Genomic DNA, 17,002 nt, shown 5'->3' on the forward strand with positions numbered 1-17,002 from the left:
TGCGAAAGAAATTACCCTTATGGACTTAGTAGCATGGAGATGAGGCACTGGGAGTTCTATGAATAGGGACTTAGGTTTCTGGGCTCCAGTACCTCCACTGATCAATACCACATGCCACAGGCCCCACCTTGTACCCTTGGGTTCCTGTTTGGGGCTGGAGTCTGCTTAGGGTCTGCTCTGAGTCATGAGCTGTGAAAACTGATGTGGTTGCTGCATACTTCTCACACAACCACCCAGAGACCATCATCAGGCAGGAGGCTTGGGGGTGCGGATGCTTCATAGAAAGCCTTCTGGGATGAAGCACTACAAAACCAGAGGGGGACTCAGATCTCAGAGCCCACCCACACTTCCTGCCTCTTCTGGGCGTGCGAACAGAGCACAGAGAAACACCAGCAGCTCCGACCTGAGCAGCCTTCCTGGGAAGATGCTGCCACCCCTGCTCGTGCTCCTGCTGGCCTTTTTCCCACTCCCCTCGGCTGAGGCAGGTGAGTGACCTCCCCACCCTCACAGGCCCAACCCATCCCACATTAGCACAGACCTCCTGGCCCTTCTGCACATCCCTGACCCAGCTCTCCACCAGGAATGTTCTGAACCCCAGCTCCCATCCCATCTCAGACCCACACATAATGCTGGATGAGCTACAGGCAGAAATAACAGGACAGAAGCCTATTCTCAAGAAAAGCCGGGGGGCACAATGCCCTTCCCAGGCCCTACCTGTGCCAAGTGGAGAGTGGAACTTCCTAGAAGTGCATGGCAGAGGCTGGGAAACTGCAGAGGGCAGAGCAGTCCTGGCTTCCATGTCTGTGATGAGACAGGTGCTGTCCTCAGGGTCTGCTTAGGAGAGAAGCCCAGAGCTCAGCAGACCCCACAGTTGGTGGAGTCACTGTCCCCAGAAGGCTGCTGTTGCCTCTGCTCCATCTCAAGGCCCCTCAGTCCCTTTCTCCAGCTCTGCTTTTCTTCCCAGGCCTTTAGCAGGTCCTCTCCTTAAAGGATGAGCCAGTGAGGTTGGCAGCCCCAAACTTCTCTGCTTTCCAGAATCCCACAGCACTGGCCTTACCAATCCTCCTCCAGAGGCCCATTGGAAGCCATCCCTCCAAGCAGCCACCAACAATTACCTGGAACTCCTCATGTGTCAGCATCTAGATCCCTTAGCTTAAGTCCTAGACACTGAAAAGTGCACTACGCTGGACGTCACAGCACCACAGGGGCCTCAGAAGCTCACCCAACACCAAGCGAAGTCAGGAGAGGAATTTTCAGGAGCCTCCAGGCCTTCCCTGTTCCTGAGACCTGTATTCTCACCAGCTATGTGGCAGGCAAAGTCACAGACCCAGCCTGTTGCTGTTCCCTTTTCCAGATGAGAAAGTGGAGGCCCCTCACTACCTACTCACTACCTACTCCCGGCTCTATGCCACCCTAGGCTCCCAAGTGGCCAGCCATATAAGTCATCAAGCCAATGCCTGCCTGGTGCACTGGGGGGGAGGCGAGGCGTGGGGGGCACCACAAAAGTACAACAGAATTTTCCTTCAGGGGAGATCATCGGGGGACATGAAGCCAAGCCCCACTCCAGACCCTACATGGCCTTCCTTCACATTCGAGATGAGGAGAAAAAGTCCAGGTGTGGCGGTGTCCTTGTGGGAGACAACTTTGTTCTGACAGCTGCTCACTGCAATGGACGGTAAGGGAACGCAGCCAGGCTACACCTCCTGAGACCCCTAGAGGGACCCTGCCCTTCATCCCAGGAGCTGCAGCCCAGGGCAGCTCCCCAGCCCCCTGGTAACTCAAGCCCATGAGACCTCATCAGAGGAGCCGTCAGAGAACATGACCGGGCAATGAGAGCCTGAGAAATAGGACAGGTAAGCTTTGGGCTCAGAGGGTCAGAGGTGACAGCAAGGAACACAATTGAGAAGAGAACAACCACACTGGCCAAATAAAGCAGCGGTGGACTATGAACACATGCATTAGGGTCAAAATGCAAATGCAAGCAATTTCATGACATTGCCTGAGGGCAACAGAGAGCTCCCATCTCCCTGACTTCAGTGTCATTGAGGAGCAGAACCACCAAGTCCCTGGCCCTATGCCCTGCACCAGCTATCACCTGCCATTCATAATCCCTGGGATATATCTCTCTCCCTCGCCGCCAAACTCACCCACTCTGTTCTCTGTGCAGCTCAATCACAGTCACCCTGGGTGCCCACAACATCGAAAAGCGGGAGAAGACCCAGCAGAAGATCCCAGTGAAAACAGCCTTCCCACACCCAGACTACAATAAGAGTAAACGCTCCAATGACATCATGTTACTGCAGGTGAGGAAACCTCCTGCTGCATTTGCAGTTCTGAGATCTCATTGTTTCTCTTCTGACTGTGACCTGTCCCTTCCTTTCCTCCCACTCCAGTCACCTGACTAGTCCCAGTAACTCAGGGGTCCCATCATGGTTTCCAGGCCCAGAGGCACTGGCTGACCTGGGCTCCCTTGCCTCTTCCCCACCAGCTGGAGAGAAACATCAAGCAAACTGATGCTGTGAAGCCCCTCCCACTGCCCAGGGGCAAGGACCTGCTGAGGCCAGGACAGAAGTGCACTGTGGCTGGCTGGGGGCGGGTCACAAGGGATGGCCCTTCCTCAGACACTCTGCAGGAGGTAGAGCTGACCCTGCAAAAGGACAAGAAGTGTAAAGATGTCTTTAACAATTACAACAAGAACATTCAACTCTGTGTGGGGGACCCAAAAGAAAAGAAGTGTTCCTTTAAGGTGATACTGAACAGCTGCTTAGCTTGGCTATGGGAAGAGGGATGTTTGGATACAGACTGGGACCTGAGGAAGGGGCGGAACCCTTCACCCTCTAGGCTATGATCTTTCTCCCCAAGAGGAAAAGAGGAGAGCCATCAGAGCTGAGAGGAATAGGCCCTATAAGAGGCTACAAGGGCCTATGGTCACTCTAAACATGGTGCTCCCCCAGATGGTGAATCTGTAATACTGGCCCAAGCCGGGACACAGCAGTTAGATAACTATTCCCTGGGTGTGCAGTAGTTATGCCTGGTGGCTTCCAAGGTAAGGGGCTCCTCCTTGGTTAATGGGCTCCTTCTCCATGCTAAGTGTCAGCCCACCTGCCTGCTCTCGGGTCCTTACACAGTAGGCTGCAGCCACATTCCTGCAGCACCTTCATAGCCAGAGGATCAGGGACCTGGGGGAGCAAAGGGAGCCACCACTGGGGGTGAAGTGAAGCAGTGACAATGTCCAGGCTGAGGGGACCACAGGGACCTGCCTGTCTGCTTATCTCCAAGGTGGAAACCATGCAAGGCAGCCTTCTCTGAGAGGGGCTTGGGATGAGGGGTCGAGGGCAGGACCAGGGGAAGTTACTCAATTCTTCCCTCTTTCTGTCCACAGGGGGACTCCGGGGGGCCTCTCCTGTGTGAAAATAAGATCCAAGGAATTGTCTCCTATGGACTCAAAGATGGGACACCCCCTGAGGTCTACACCAAAGTCGCCAGTTTCCTTCCCTGGATAAAGGAAACCATGGAAAGCCTCCAACTGCAGGACCCAGACCATCTTCTCTGGAGCTAATCTAGGATCATACTGCAGGGAGGGAGGTGGTGCCAGCAACCAAATAAATGACTCTCAGATGATTTGTTTATTCAGTGACCCTCATTCACAGGCACTAGCTCTGTGCTCAGAAGGCCAATAGCACAATTCTTCTCTGTTCTACTTCCTCCTCTTCCCCTTCGCACACCACCCCCCAAAACCTCATGCAAAGCTATTCCCAGCTCTTTCTGGGCCACACCTGCACTCACAGGGCCGGCCCTTCTGCCAGGACAGAGAGGAGCACATTAAGAGAAAACATGAATCTCTCAGGTCCTGGGCTCAGTATGAAGGTCTTACTTCTTCCTCTGTGTTATGTGCTGAGAGGAAAGGACTAGCACGTGGGTGCTGGGCACCAACCAGGCACAGCCTGGACTGCAGCTCAGGAGGCCCCACCAGACAGGAGAGAGGAGGGCCTTCCTGAGCAGGTCATTGTTCTCCAGCAACCAGGGAGTGGCAGGGTTGGGGTCTGCGAGTTGGTAAGGAGAGATAGGGGTGGAAGAGGGAAGGAAGTCCTGAGAAGCTCCTCATTCCCTCCTGGGATGAATTTCTCTCCCTGCCCTTTTCTTCCCTCCTCTGAGCTCAGGGCTTAGCTTCGCTTCCGGTATCCTGGCTGCCCCTTCTTCTCATCCCTGCTGACCACTGGACATCCTCAGAGTCCACCAACCCTGCGCCCCACAGACCACACTGGTCTGAGCTCCTACTTCTGCATATCCCTCCCACCTAGGACACCCAGAGTCCCCAGGTTCCAGCAGGGCCTGGTCACTGAGTTGCCACCCAGCTTATGCCCTGGCACAGGGTGACTGGGGGACCAGGACTGTGTTGGCCCCCTGCAGGGCCCTGGAGGACAGGGCGGCAGGGTGTCTGCAGAACACCTGGCTCCATCTCTCACTGGGCAGAGCCAGCTCCACCCTCACATCCAGCCCAGTGTCCCCACCATGTGCTCAGAGTCCACTGACTGCTGGTCACTCAGGAGCCTTAGTCCTCTGCCTGTTCCTCACTGCTGGACTCAAGGCTCAGACTGCATGCTGGCCACCATGGGTTCTACCTGCCTTTTGAGTTAGAAAGGGCTGCTCTCTGCAGTAGGACTAGAAAGCACAGTTTTTCCATCAATCAGTGATCAAATGCTGATTGTGTACCTATTAAGTGCCAGGTATTTATGAATAATACAGGTTCTGACACCTGAACACAAGTGAAACTGACAGTGTTGACTTTTATCTGAATGGAATTTCCTCACCCTCCTTCACATGAACCCACAAAGCCCAGATTTCAGATTTCGCCACAGTATTTGTGTTTTATTTCTACTGCTGGTTACACTCTGTTTGAATTGTATCACTTGGGTCTCCAGAACAGCATTGTGTGGAATTTGGAAATGACTTTAGTTCTTTCGTTTCTAGACGTGCAGCCCCCAAACTGTTCACTGGCTCATCCTCTTCACCTCGGGGAGAGGGCAGCAGGTGGGGAGCAGGCAGGGCAGCAGCCTCATTTCCATGAGCCATAAAAGTAGCAGATATAATTGGTGACAGCATGGATGGACCCACAGGGTATTATGCTCAGGGAAACAAGTCAGACTGAGGAAGACCAATAGCATATCATTTCACCTGTTTGTAGTATCTAAAGAACAAGTTAATGAGCAAACAAAATTGAAACGGACTCAAATAAGAAGACTGATAGTTGCCAAAGGGGAAGGGGTTTGTGGGACTGGGTAAAAAAGGCAAAAATACAAATTGGTAGTTAGAAAATAGTGACTAGGATGCAAAGTACAGCGTAGGGAACTCAGCCAATAATATTGTGCTAGAGGAACCAAGATGGCGGCATAGGTAAACACCGGAGATTGCTGCCTCGCACAACCACTTCAAAAATACAACTAAAAGACGGGACGGACATCACCCAGAACCACAGGAAAGCTGGCTGAGGGGAAATTCTACAACTAGGAGGAAAGAGAAAAGCATACCGAGACTCAGAGGAGGCGCAGTGCGGAAGTCAAATACTAAGATGTGGAGGTGCGCGCGGAGCAGGCTGGCGGCTGCGGGCGCAGTTGTCTGTTTCAAACGGGAGGGAGTCTCAGGCTCTGAGCTCCAGATCCGGGCGAGTCTCTAGGGACCCAGACTCAAATAGGAGAATCGGGACTCTCTGGCATCAGTCAGAACTCAAGGGCAGCTTTCTCTCCGAGGTTTGCAGCAGTTGCTGGGACTCTGAGAGGAAGAGCCCCTGGGGACAGGACTGAGAGCAGCCATAACTGCTTGCTCCGCCCACCCTGTAGATCCCCTGGGACCTGCCCCGCCCAAGCCCTGCACAGAGGCATTTGCTGGATAGCCTCAGGCAAAGGCTAGATTAGCACCTCCCTAGAGGACAGAAGTTCTCCCACTGGAGACACAGCTGATTCTCACAGCCACTTGGCATGGAGGTCAAATCCCCCCCAGTATTACCTACCACAATCAAGGCTTAACTACAACAAGACTGCGCACAAAGACCACTAGGGGGTGCACCAAGAAAGCATAAGAAAATGCGGAGACAAAGAAACAGGACACAAATGTCAGAAATGGAGGATATAGAGCTTAAAACCACACTTTTAAGATCTTACAATAATTTTCTAGAAACTGCCAATAAACTTAATGAGATCTACAAGAAATCTAATGAGACCCTCAATGTTATGATGGGGAACCAACTAGAAATTAAGCATACACCGACTGAAATAAAAAATATTATACGGGCCCCCAACAGCAGACCAGAGGAGCGCAAGAATCAAGTCAAAGATTTGAAATGCGAAGAAGCAAAAAACACCCAACCGGAAATGCAAAATGAAAAAAGAATCTGAAAATACGAAGATAGTGTAAGGAGCCTCTGGGACAGCTTCAAGCGTACCAACATCAGAATTATAGGGGTGCCAAAAGAAGAGAGAGAGAGCAAGATATTGAAAACCTACTTGAAGAAATAATGACAGAAAACTTCCCCTACCTGGTGAAAGAAATAGACTTACAAGTCCAAGAAGTGCATAGAACCCCAAACAAAAGGAATCCAAAGAGGACCACACCAAGACACATCATAATTAAAATGCCAAGAGCAAAAGACAAAGAGAGAATCTTAAAAGCAGCAAGAGAAAGAAACTCAATTACCTACAAGGGAATACCCATACGACTGTCAGCTGATTTCTCAGCAGAAACTTTGCAGGCCAGAAGGGAGTGGCAAGAAATATATTCAAAGTGATGAATACCAAGAACCTACAACCAATATTACTTTATCCAGCAAAGCTATCATTCAGAATTGAAGGTCAGATAAAGAGCTTCACAGATAATGAAAAGCTAAAGGAGTTCATCACCAGCAAACCAGTGTTATATGAAATGCTGAAAGGTATCCTTTAAGAAGAGGAAGAAGAAGAAAAAGGTAAAGATACAAATTATGAACAACAAATATGCATCTATCAACAAGTGAATCTAAGAATCAAGTGAATAAATAATCTGATGAACAGAATGAACTGGTGATTATAATAGAATCAGGGACATAGAAAGGGAATGGACTGACTATTCTTGGGGGGGGGAGGGGGGGGAGATGCAGGAAGAGGCTGGACAAAAATCATGCACCTATGGATTAGGACAGTGGGTGGGGAGTGAGGGTGGAGGCTGGGGTGGGAACTGGGAGAAGGGGAGTTATGGGGGGAAAAGAGGAACAAATGCAATAATCTGAACAATAAATATTTAATTTAAAAAAAAACATTGTGATAACTATGCGTGGTGCCAGGTTGGTACTGGAAATATTGGGGGCAACAATTTGTAAAGTGTATGATTTTCTAATCACTATGCTCTACACCTGACAGTAATACAAAATAAAATTGAAAGTGGACAGTAATTGGAAAATACAATTTAAAATACAGTAAAAGTAACAGGCATGAATGTCATTGTGATACTGTTATAATTATCCCAGTTGTTAATTAATTGACAGGAAGGAAGCAAAGGGAAGGCCTGATAATATAGGCATAACATTTGTGCCAGAATCTACAGGTTCACACTCTTCAGGTCTGTTCCCCACAGATCCTGGGAGAAGGAGTGGACAAAGTAAGAATAGAAGCACGCTCAGTAAGTCTGAATGCCATAGGAAAGATGATTACTTGTCAGTCACACCTGGGAGCAGGTCATTGGCCAGAACAGACGTGGCCCCTGCAATGGCACCAAATCTGAGCTACATAAGCTCCTGGAAAAGCAGAGTTCCCTCTCTCACCCTCTTGCACTCCTGGCTCTCTTGGGCAGAGGGCCTGCTCCCCTGCATTGGCCCACATGGCCCACACTCAGTGAACTAATGGATTACAACCAGTCTGATGCTCTGCAGGACTTACTCCACCATGGAATGCAACCTCTGGACACTGGCTTTGCTTCTAGCTCTGCTGAATCCCCAGCTGCACCTTTTCCAGGTCCAGTTTAAAGGACATGGGACTTTTGCACCTGAGGGACATAACTCCATGCAAATAAAATTCACTCATTCTCCTGTACAAGTCTTAGAAAATTCATTTTCTAAAGCTATCTTAAGAATCCTACCCCCAGAGCCCTGTGGGGAAAGGTATTCCCCACTTCCACTAGTGGACACCCACTTCCACTAATAACAATTGCACAGAATCAAATGGTAGGAAAACCCATAAAATGTATCTCCCAGAGGGTAGTTAGAGCCTGACCTTCAGACAGGCCACAACATGGTCCCTCTCATTATCAAAAGCTCCTGCCTGTGCACAATCAAACTCAAATCAGGGAGGGTCATGTGGTCAGGAAAGTCCAGAAACACCTCTTCTCTTTAGGCCATCATGGCTGCTGCTCCTTCATAGTTTCTAATATGACCTAAAATTTTCAACATTAGGAAATCCTTGTCTAGGAGGCCAAACATAGAGAATGTGATGTTTTTGCTAAGATCTCCCTGTGGTGGGCTCACCTCACCAGACACTCCCAGCAGCCATCCCTCCACATCTTGCTACTAATATGGGCAATGCCTGGGAGCAGAGCATAAGCACCAGGTTTGGCCTAACACCCTCCTGACCCTAATACACACAGCACTCTCTTCTGACATGGGGCAAATGCTCTGGGCTCACGTAACCTTCAATGGCCTGGTCTTTGCCATCTAGTTGCACACGATTCATGCAGCAACACAATGTCTCAATGTCTTGAGCACATTTACCTGGAAAGAGCAGTCTTCTCACACAGCTACTTATTTGCAAGTGAAAAAAAATAAAAAAGAAGACAAAAATCTCAGCATAGGGCAAAGATGGCTACCAACAAGAAGGTAAGGAGGGAGAGAGTGTGAGAGAGTGAGGGAGCAATAAAGGAGTGTGTGGATGTGTGGTGTGTGTGTGTGTGTGTGTGTGTGTGTGTGTGTGTGTGTGAGCTAGGGACAGTTAGATCCTGCAGGGTGTTAACCGGGCAGTCTTAGATGGCGAAACCCAACTGCCACTGCGGACACTCCAGGAGCGGCCGGCGCTGGCACAGAGACCATGCCATCTTGAAAAACAGAACAGATCCTTAAGACTAGGATCTTAGCCTCAACACCACCCAATTTGGTCTCAGATGCAAACCAGAACCCTACAGCCACTAGGGACAAAGACCTGTGATCACAGCTGCAGACCCACCAACACCAAGAATCCTGACATCCAAGCCGCAAATTTCTGTGAGTCACAGAACCCATCCCCCTCCCTGCAGGTTCACTGCAGCACCATAGGAACTGCTAGACCCATCCCATGCAAGCAGGCCTCCTACCCACACAGGGCAGCTCTGCTACCTGAATTTGAGCCTGTGGGCATGGACACTGGGAGACTGTTTCCTGCAGCGCACACTCACGCAGCTAGACCTCATACCCACACAGGACGGCAGTGCCACCTGACTTTAATTCTGGGCAAGTGCACAAGGAAGTCTGTTTTCCGCAGCACAGGAATGGACCTCCTGCCAACACAGGGTGGTTGTGCAACCTGGTCCCCCAAGGAGACTGGAGACCCTGATTCTCCACACGAGAGGCAGCACTGAGAACCAGTGACTTGACTCTGTTTCTTATCACACGTGCCTGGGAGCCCTGATTCCCATTGCATGCACACTAAGAGCCAGTGACTCCAATTCTCGGCGCATGCACATGCAGGGGCCCTAATTCTCATCGTGTGGCCTCACCAAGCAACAGAGACACTGATACTCAATTCTCGGTGTAGGCACAGGGGTCTCTGACTCGTGGCATGCACTGGGGAACTCTAATTTTCAGCACACACCTGCGGGATCTCTTTTTCAGCATGGCGCAGGTGGGGTCCCTGATTCTAGGTGCATGCACGAGGCTGCACTGAGGGCTGGTGACTCTGATCCTGGGTGAGGATCCCACTAACCCACAGCAGCCACATGTCTTGGTGTCAGAGCTCTTCAGTGACACACGGGTGGAGCAAAACTCCCACTGCACATGGCCCAGGCCCCTGCAACTCGGTGTTTGAACTTTCTGGTGATAGTTAGAATGGGGAGACAATGAAACAATCCCCAGAGAAAAGAAAAAGAAGGATTGCCAAGAAAGGAAATAAGTGAAACAGAGGCATGCAGCACGACAGAAAAAGAATTCACATTAATGGTTGTACTGTTCATATACTGGATGGATGAAAAATCAACAACCTATGCAAAAATCAAGAAGAAATCAAAAGTGATATAGCTACAATCAAAAACACCATGGAAGGTTTCAACAGTAGACTAGAATAAGCACAGGACCGAATTAGTGAGTTAGAAGGTAAGGTAGAGAAACAAGCCCAATCTGAACAGCAACTGGAGAAAAAAGTTAAAAAGCAGGAGGAGAGCCTAAGGGAGCTTTGGGACAAAACAACCCATACATATAATAGGGCTACCAGAAGGACAAGAATAACAGCAAGGATAAGAAAGTCTATTTGAAGAAATAATGACAGAAAACTTCCCTGATATGGGAAGAAAAAAGTTACACAAGTACAGAGATTCCCAAGTAAGATGAATCCCAAAAGACCCACACCAAGACATGTCATAATTACAATGGCAAATGTTAACAACAAAGATAGAATCTTAAAGGCTGCAAGAGAGAGAGAGAGTTACCTACAAAAGATCCCCCATCATATTATCAAATGATTTCTCAACAGAAACACATCAAGCTATAAGGTAATGGAAGGAAGTAATGCAAAGTGCTGCAAAGCAAAGGTCTGAATCCAAGAATACTCTATCCAGCAAGACTATCAATCAAAATATTGAAAGGGAAATCAGGAGCTTTGCAGACAAAAAAAAACCAACAAAAAAACAAACAAAAAAAAACTAAGAGAGTTTTTAGTTCTACCAAGCCAGCAATGCAAGAAATGCTAAAGGGAATGCTGTAAAAAGAAGAAATAGAAAGGGAGGAAAGAACACAGGCATAAAGTCCAGAAAGGGCTACAAACAAATATCTATCAATAATAACATTAAATGTAAATGGATTAAGTGCTCCAATCAAAAGAAATCGAGTGACTAAATGCATAAGAAAACATGACCCATATATATGCTGTCTACAGGACACTCACCTCAGAACAAGGGACTCACACAGACTGAAAGTGAAGGGATGGAAAAATATCAATCAGGCAAATGGAAATGGAAAAAAAGCTGGGGTAGCAATACTTATATCTGACAAAATAGACCTCAAAGTGAAGACCTTTACAAGAGACAAGAAAGTCCACTTGAGAAAAATGGCGACCAGCAGGAAGATAGGGAGGGAGAGAGTGTGAGAGCGCAAGGAAGTGATAGAGGAGTGTGTGGACACATGTGGTGTGTGTGTATGAGCTAGGGACAGTTAGATTCTGCAGGTCTTCTAAGGGGCTGCTAAACCGGCAGTCTTATGCGGCGGAGTCCCGCTCCCTGCGCAGACACTCCTGGGCGGCCAGTACAGGCACAGCAACCAAGCCATCTTGGGAAACAGAGCTGCTTGAGACTACGATCCTGGCCTCAACACCACCCAGTCTGATCTCAGACGCATACCAGGACCCTGCAGCCACTGAGGACAGAGGCCTGTGACCACAGCTACAGACCTGCGGACACCAAAAGTTCAGAAATCCCCGCGGCAGATCCGTGAGTAACAGAGCCCATCCCCCCTTCCCGCAGGCTTGCAGGCAGCGCCAGAGTAACTAACTGATAGACCCACCCCTTGCCGGGGCCTCAGCGCTCCAGGAACTTTAGCCTGGAAGTGCGCCAGCACCTTGGAACTGATCCTACGCGCACTGCCAGCTTCTGAGCCCTGGGCTGGAAGCAAATGCGCGAATCCCAGGAACTGAGCCTAGGCTCACTGCCAGCTTCTGAGCCCTGGGCTGGGAGCAAACGCGAGAACCCCAGGAACTGAGCCTAGGCGCACTGCCGGCTTCTGAGCCCTGGGCTGGGAGCAATCGCGCGAACACTGGGAATTTGTCCCACATATCACAGGCCCAGGGACCCCGATTCTCTGGGCAGGTGGGGCAGCACCAAGCACCAGTGACTTGACTGTGTTTCTTTTCTCCTGCGCCTGAGATCCTGATTTCCTGTGCATTCATACTAAGAGCCAGTGACTCCAATTCCTGGTGCAAGGGCACACAGGGACCCTAATTCTCAAGGCAAGGTCGCGCAAAGCAACAGAGACTCTGATACTGGATTCTGGGGAACTCTGACTCCTGGCGTACGCTAGGGGGCTTTGGTTTTCAACACGCTTCAGGGGGGTCTCTGTTTCAGCACGGTGCAGGCAGGGTCCCTGATTCTAAGAGCGCGAACAAGGCCACATTGAGCACTGACAACACTGACTCTGAGCAAGCCTGGTTCCCACCAACCCACAACAACCACACATCTTAGTGTCAGAGCTCTTCAGTGACACTAGGGTGGTGGGAGGCTCCCACTGCACACGGCCCTGGCCCACGCAACTCGACGTTTGAACCATCGGGAGATAATCAGAATGAAGAGACGAAACAACACCCAGAGGAAAGACAATGAGGAGTCACCAAGAAAGGACATTAATGAAGTTGAAGCATGCAACATGACAGAAAAAAAATTCAGAATAATGGTTGTACAATTCATTCAGCGGATGGATGAGAAAATCAACAACCTATGCAAGAATCAGGAAGAAATGAAAAGTGATAGAGCTACAATCAAAAACACCATGGAAAGTTCCAACAGCAGACTAGAAGAAGCAGAGGACCGAATTAGTGAATTAGAAGATAAGGCAGAGAAACAAGCTCAATCTGAACAGCAACTGGAGAAAAAAATTAAAAAGCAGGAGGAGAGCCTAAGGGTGCTTCGGGACAACATGAAACGAAGTAACATACGCATAATAGGGCTGCAAGAAGGACAAGAAGAGCAGCAAGGATTAGAAAATCTATTTGAAGAAATAATGTCAGAAAACTTCCCAGATATGGGGAAGAAAAAAGTTACACAAGTACAGAGAGTCCCAGGCAAGATGAACCCCAAAAGACCCACACCAAGACACTTCATAATAACGATGGCAAATGTACAAGACAAAGACAGAACCTTAAAGGCTGCAAGAGAGAAAGAGAGAGTTACCTACAAAGGATCCCCCATCAGATTATCAAATGATTTCTCAACAGAAACACATCAGGCCAGAAAAGAATGGACAGAAATTTACAAAGTGATGCAAAGCAAAGGACTGAATCCAAGAATACTCTATCCAGCAAGGCTATCATTCAAAATTGAAGGGGAAATAAGAAGCTTCACAGACAAAAAAAGGCTAAGGGAGTTTATCACCACCAAGCCAGCAATGCAAGAAATGCTAAAGGGACTGGTGTAAAAAGAAGAAATAAAAAGCTCAGAAAGAAAACAGTCACACACACACAAAAAAAATAGAAATGGCTACAAACAAGTACCTTTCAATAATAACTTTAAATGTAAATGGACTAAATGGTCCAATCAAAGACATCGAGTGACAGAATGGATAAAAAAACATGACCCATATATTTGCTGTCTACAAGAGACCCACCTCATTAGAAGGGACTCACACTGACTGAAAGTGAAGGGATGGAAAAATATCTTTCAGGCAAATGGAAATGAAAAAAAAGCTGGGGTAGCAATACTTATATCAGACAAAATAGACCTCAAAGTGAAGGCCATAACAAGAGATAAGAAAGGCCACTTCATAATACTAAAGGGATCAATACAACAAGAGGATATAACCCTGATAAACATATATGCACCCAATGCAGGAGCACCCACATACATAAGAAAACTCCTGGAAGATATCAGGGGAGAGATCGACAACAATACAATCATAGTAGGGGACTTTAATACACCACTGACATCACTGGATAAATCCGCTAGACAAAAACTCAGCAAAGAAACAGCAATCCTAAATGACTCACTAGATCAGATGGACTTAATAGACATCTTCAGAACACTTCACCCCAAAGCCACAAAATATACGTTCTTCTCAAGTGCTCATGCGACATCTTCAAAAATAGACCACATATTGGGTCACAAACAAAGTCTCCCCAAATTCAAGAAGATTGAAATCATACCAAGCATCTTCTCAGACCACAAGGCCATAATATTAGAAATAAACTACAACAAAAACAACCCAAAATACTCAAACACTTGGAAGCTGAATAGCACGTTATTAAATATTGATTGGGTTACCAATGAGATCAAAGAAGAAATTCAAAACATCCTGGAAACTAATGACAATGAAAACACAACAATCCAAAAGCTTTGGGACACAATGAAAGCAGTCCTGAGAGGGAAGTTTATAGCTCTACAGGCCTATCTCAACAAACAAGAAAAAATGGCACTAAATCATCTAAATCTACAGCTCAAAGAATTAGAAAGAGAGCAACAAGAAAACCCCAGAGTGAGTAGAAGGAAGGAGATAATAAAGATCAGAGCAGAAATAAATGACATAAGAGACCAAAAAAACAATACAGAAAATCAATGAAACAAAGAGCTGGTTCTTTGAGAGGATAAACAAGATTGACAAACCTCTAGCCAGGCTCACCAAGAAGCAAAGAGAAAGGACCCAAATCAACAAAATCAGAAATGATAGAGGCAAAATAACAACAGATCACACAGAAATACAAATGACTGTTAATAAATACTATGGACAACTCTACTCCAACAAACTAGACAACCTGGAGGAAATGGACATATTCCTAGAAAAAATACAACATTCCAAAACTTAATCAGGAAGAATCTAAAAAGCTCAATAGGCCAATAACTATGGAAGAAATTGAAGCAGTCACCAAAAAGCTTCCAGCAAACAAAAGCCCAGGACCAGATGGCTTCACAGGGGAGTTTTACTAAACATTCAAGGAAGAACTAAAACCTATCCTCCTCAGACTACTACAAAAAATTCAAGAGGAAGGAACACTTCCAAGCTCATTCTATGAAGCCAGAATCACCGTAATACCAAAACCAGATAAAGACAACACAATGAAAGAGAATTACAGGCCAATATCCCTCATGAACATAGATGCCAAAATCCTCAACAAAATCTTAGCAAATCGGATCCAGCAGTACATCAGAAAGATCATACACCATGACCAAGTAGGATTTATCCCAGGGATGCAAGGATGGTACAATATCCGCAAATCAATAAACGTGATACATCACATAAACAAATTGAAAGAAAAAAAACACATAATCATATCAATTGATGCAGAAAAAGCGTTTGACAAAATTCAACACCCATTTTTGATAAAAACTCTCAGCAAGGTGGGAATTGAAGGATCATACCTCAACATAATAAAAGCCATATATGACAAACCCACAACCAACATCATACTCAATGGACAAAAACTAACACCATTTCCCCTAAGAACAGGAACAAGACAGGGATGCCCACTCTCACCACTCCTGTTCGACATAGTACTGGAAGTATTAGCCATTGCAATTAGACAAGAAGAAGAAATAAAAGGCATCCAAATTGGAAAAGAAGAAGTAAAATTGTCCTTATTTGCAGATGACATGATATTATATTTAAAAAACCCTAAAGACTCCACCAATAAACTATTAGACTTAATAAAAGAATTCGGCAATGTAGCAGGATACAAAATTAACGCCAAGAAATCTATGGCATTTCTATACACCAATAGTGAATGTGCAGAAAGAGAGACTAAAAAAGCAATCCCATTTACCATCGCACCAAAAAAATTAAGCTACCTAGAAATAAACTTAACTAAAGAGGTAAAAGACCTCTTCTCAGAAAACTACAGGACGTTGAAAAAAGAGATAGAGGAAGACATAAAGAGATGGAAGAACATACCATGTTCTTGGATTGGTAGAATCAACATCATTAAAATGTCCATACTGCCCAAAGCAATCTATAAATTCAACGCACTTCCCATTAAAATACCAATGGCATACTTCACAGACCTAGAACGTACTCTCCACAAATTCATCTGGAATAAAAAATGACCCCGAATAGCTGCAGCGATCCTGAGAAAGAACAAAGTAGGTGGGATCTCAATACCAGATATCAAGCTGTATTACAAAGCCACTGTTCTCAAAACTGCCTGGTACTGGCACAAGAACAGACATATAGATCAATGGAATAGAATAGAGTGCCCAGAAATCAGCCCCAACCAGTACGCTCAATTAATATTTGACAAAGGAGGCAAGAACATACAATGGAGCCAAGATAGTCTCTTCAATAAATGGTATTGGGAAAATTGGACAGATACATGCAAGAAAATGAAACTAGACCACCAACTTACACCATACACAAAAATAAACTCAAAATGGATAAAGGACTTAAATATACGACGGGAAACCATACAAATACTAGAAGAATCCAAAGGCAACAAAATCTCAGACATATGCCGAAGCAATTTCTTCACCGATACAGCTCCTAGGGCATTGGAAACTAAAGAGAAAATGAACAAATGGGACTACATCAAAATAAAAAGCTTCTGCACAGCAAAAGAAACCATCAACAAAACAACAAGAAAACCCACTGTGTGGGAAAACATATTTGCCAATGTCATATCTGATAAGGGCCTAATCTCCAAAATTTATAGGGAACTCATACAACTTAACAAAAGGAAGATAAACAATCCAATCAAAAAATGGGCAAAGGATCTAAATAGACACCTTTCAAAAGAGGACATTCAGAAAGCCAAGAGACATATGAAAACATGCTCAAAGTTACTAATCATCCGAGAGATGCAAATCAAAACAACAATGAGGTACCATCTCACACCTGTCAGACTGGCTATCATCAACAAATCAACAAACGACAAGTGCTGGAGAGGATGTGGAGAAAAAGGAACACTTGTGCACTGCTGGTGGGAATGCAGACTGGTGCAGCCACTATGGAAGACAGTATGGAGTCTCCTCAAAAAACTACAAATGGAACTCCCATTTGACCCTGTGATCCCACTTCTTGGAATATATCCCAGGAAACCAGAAGCACCAATCAGAAAGGATATATGCACCCCTATGTTCATAGCAGCACAATTCACCATAGCTAAGATCTGGA

At 46.5% G+C, this 17,002-nt stretch overlaps 1 protein-coding gene across 2 annotated transcripts in view; it reads left to right on the top strand.

The window, feature by feature from the left end:
• Positions 1-254: 254 nt before the first annotated feature.
• Positions 255-17,002, top strand: part of LOC118678492 (granzyme B(G,H)-like) — a 71,456-nt gene continuing 54,708 nt past the window's right edge. The window contains exons 1-5 of one of the 2 annotated variants that reach the window (XM_036354286.1): positions 255-485; positions 1,528-1,675; positions 2,168-2,303; positions 2,489-2,746; positions 3,383-3,598. In XM_036354286.1, coding sequence (XP_036210179.1) covers positions 272-485; positions 1,528-1,675; positions 2,168-2,303; positions 2,489-2,746; positions 3,383-3,559 — 933 coding nt within the window. In that variant the 5' untranslated portion in view covers positions 255-271 and the 3' untranslated portion in view covers positions 3,560-3,598. Of the gene's footprint in view, positions 486-1,527; positions 1,676-2,167; positions 2,304-2,488; positions 2,747-3,382; positions 3,599-17,002 lie in introns of those variants that run through there. The other variant, XM_036354279.1, reaches the window with a different exon arrangement.

The sequence above is a fragment of the Myotis myotis genome, unplaced genomic scaffold (genome assembly GCF_014108235.1).
Source record: "Myotis myotis isolate mMyoMyo1 unplaced genomic scaffold, mMyoMyo1.p scaffold_m19_p_1, whole genome shotgun sequence".
NCBI classification, from domain to species: domain Eukaryota; kingdom Metazoa; phylum Chordata; class Mammalia; order Chiroptera; family Vespertilionidae; genus Myotis; species Myotis myotis.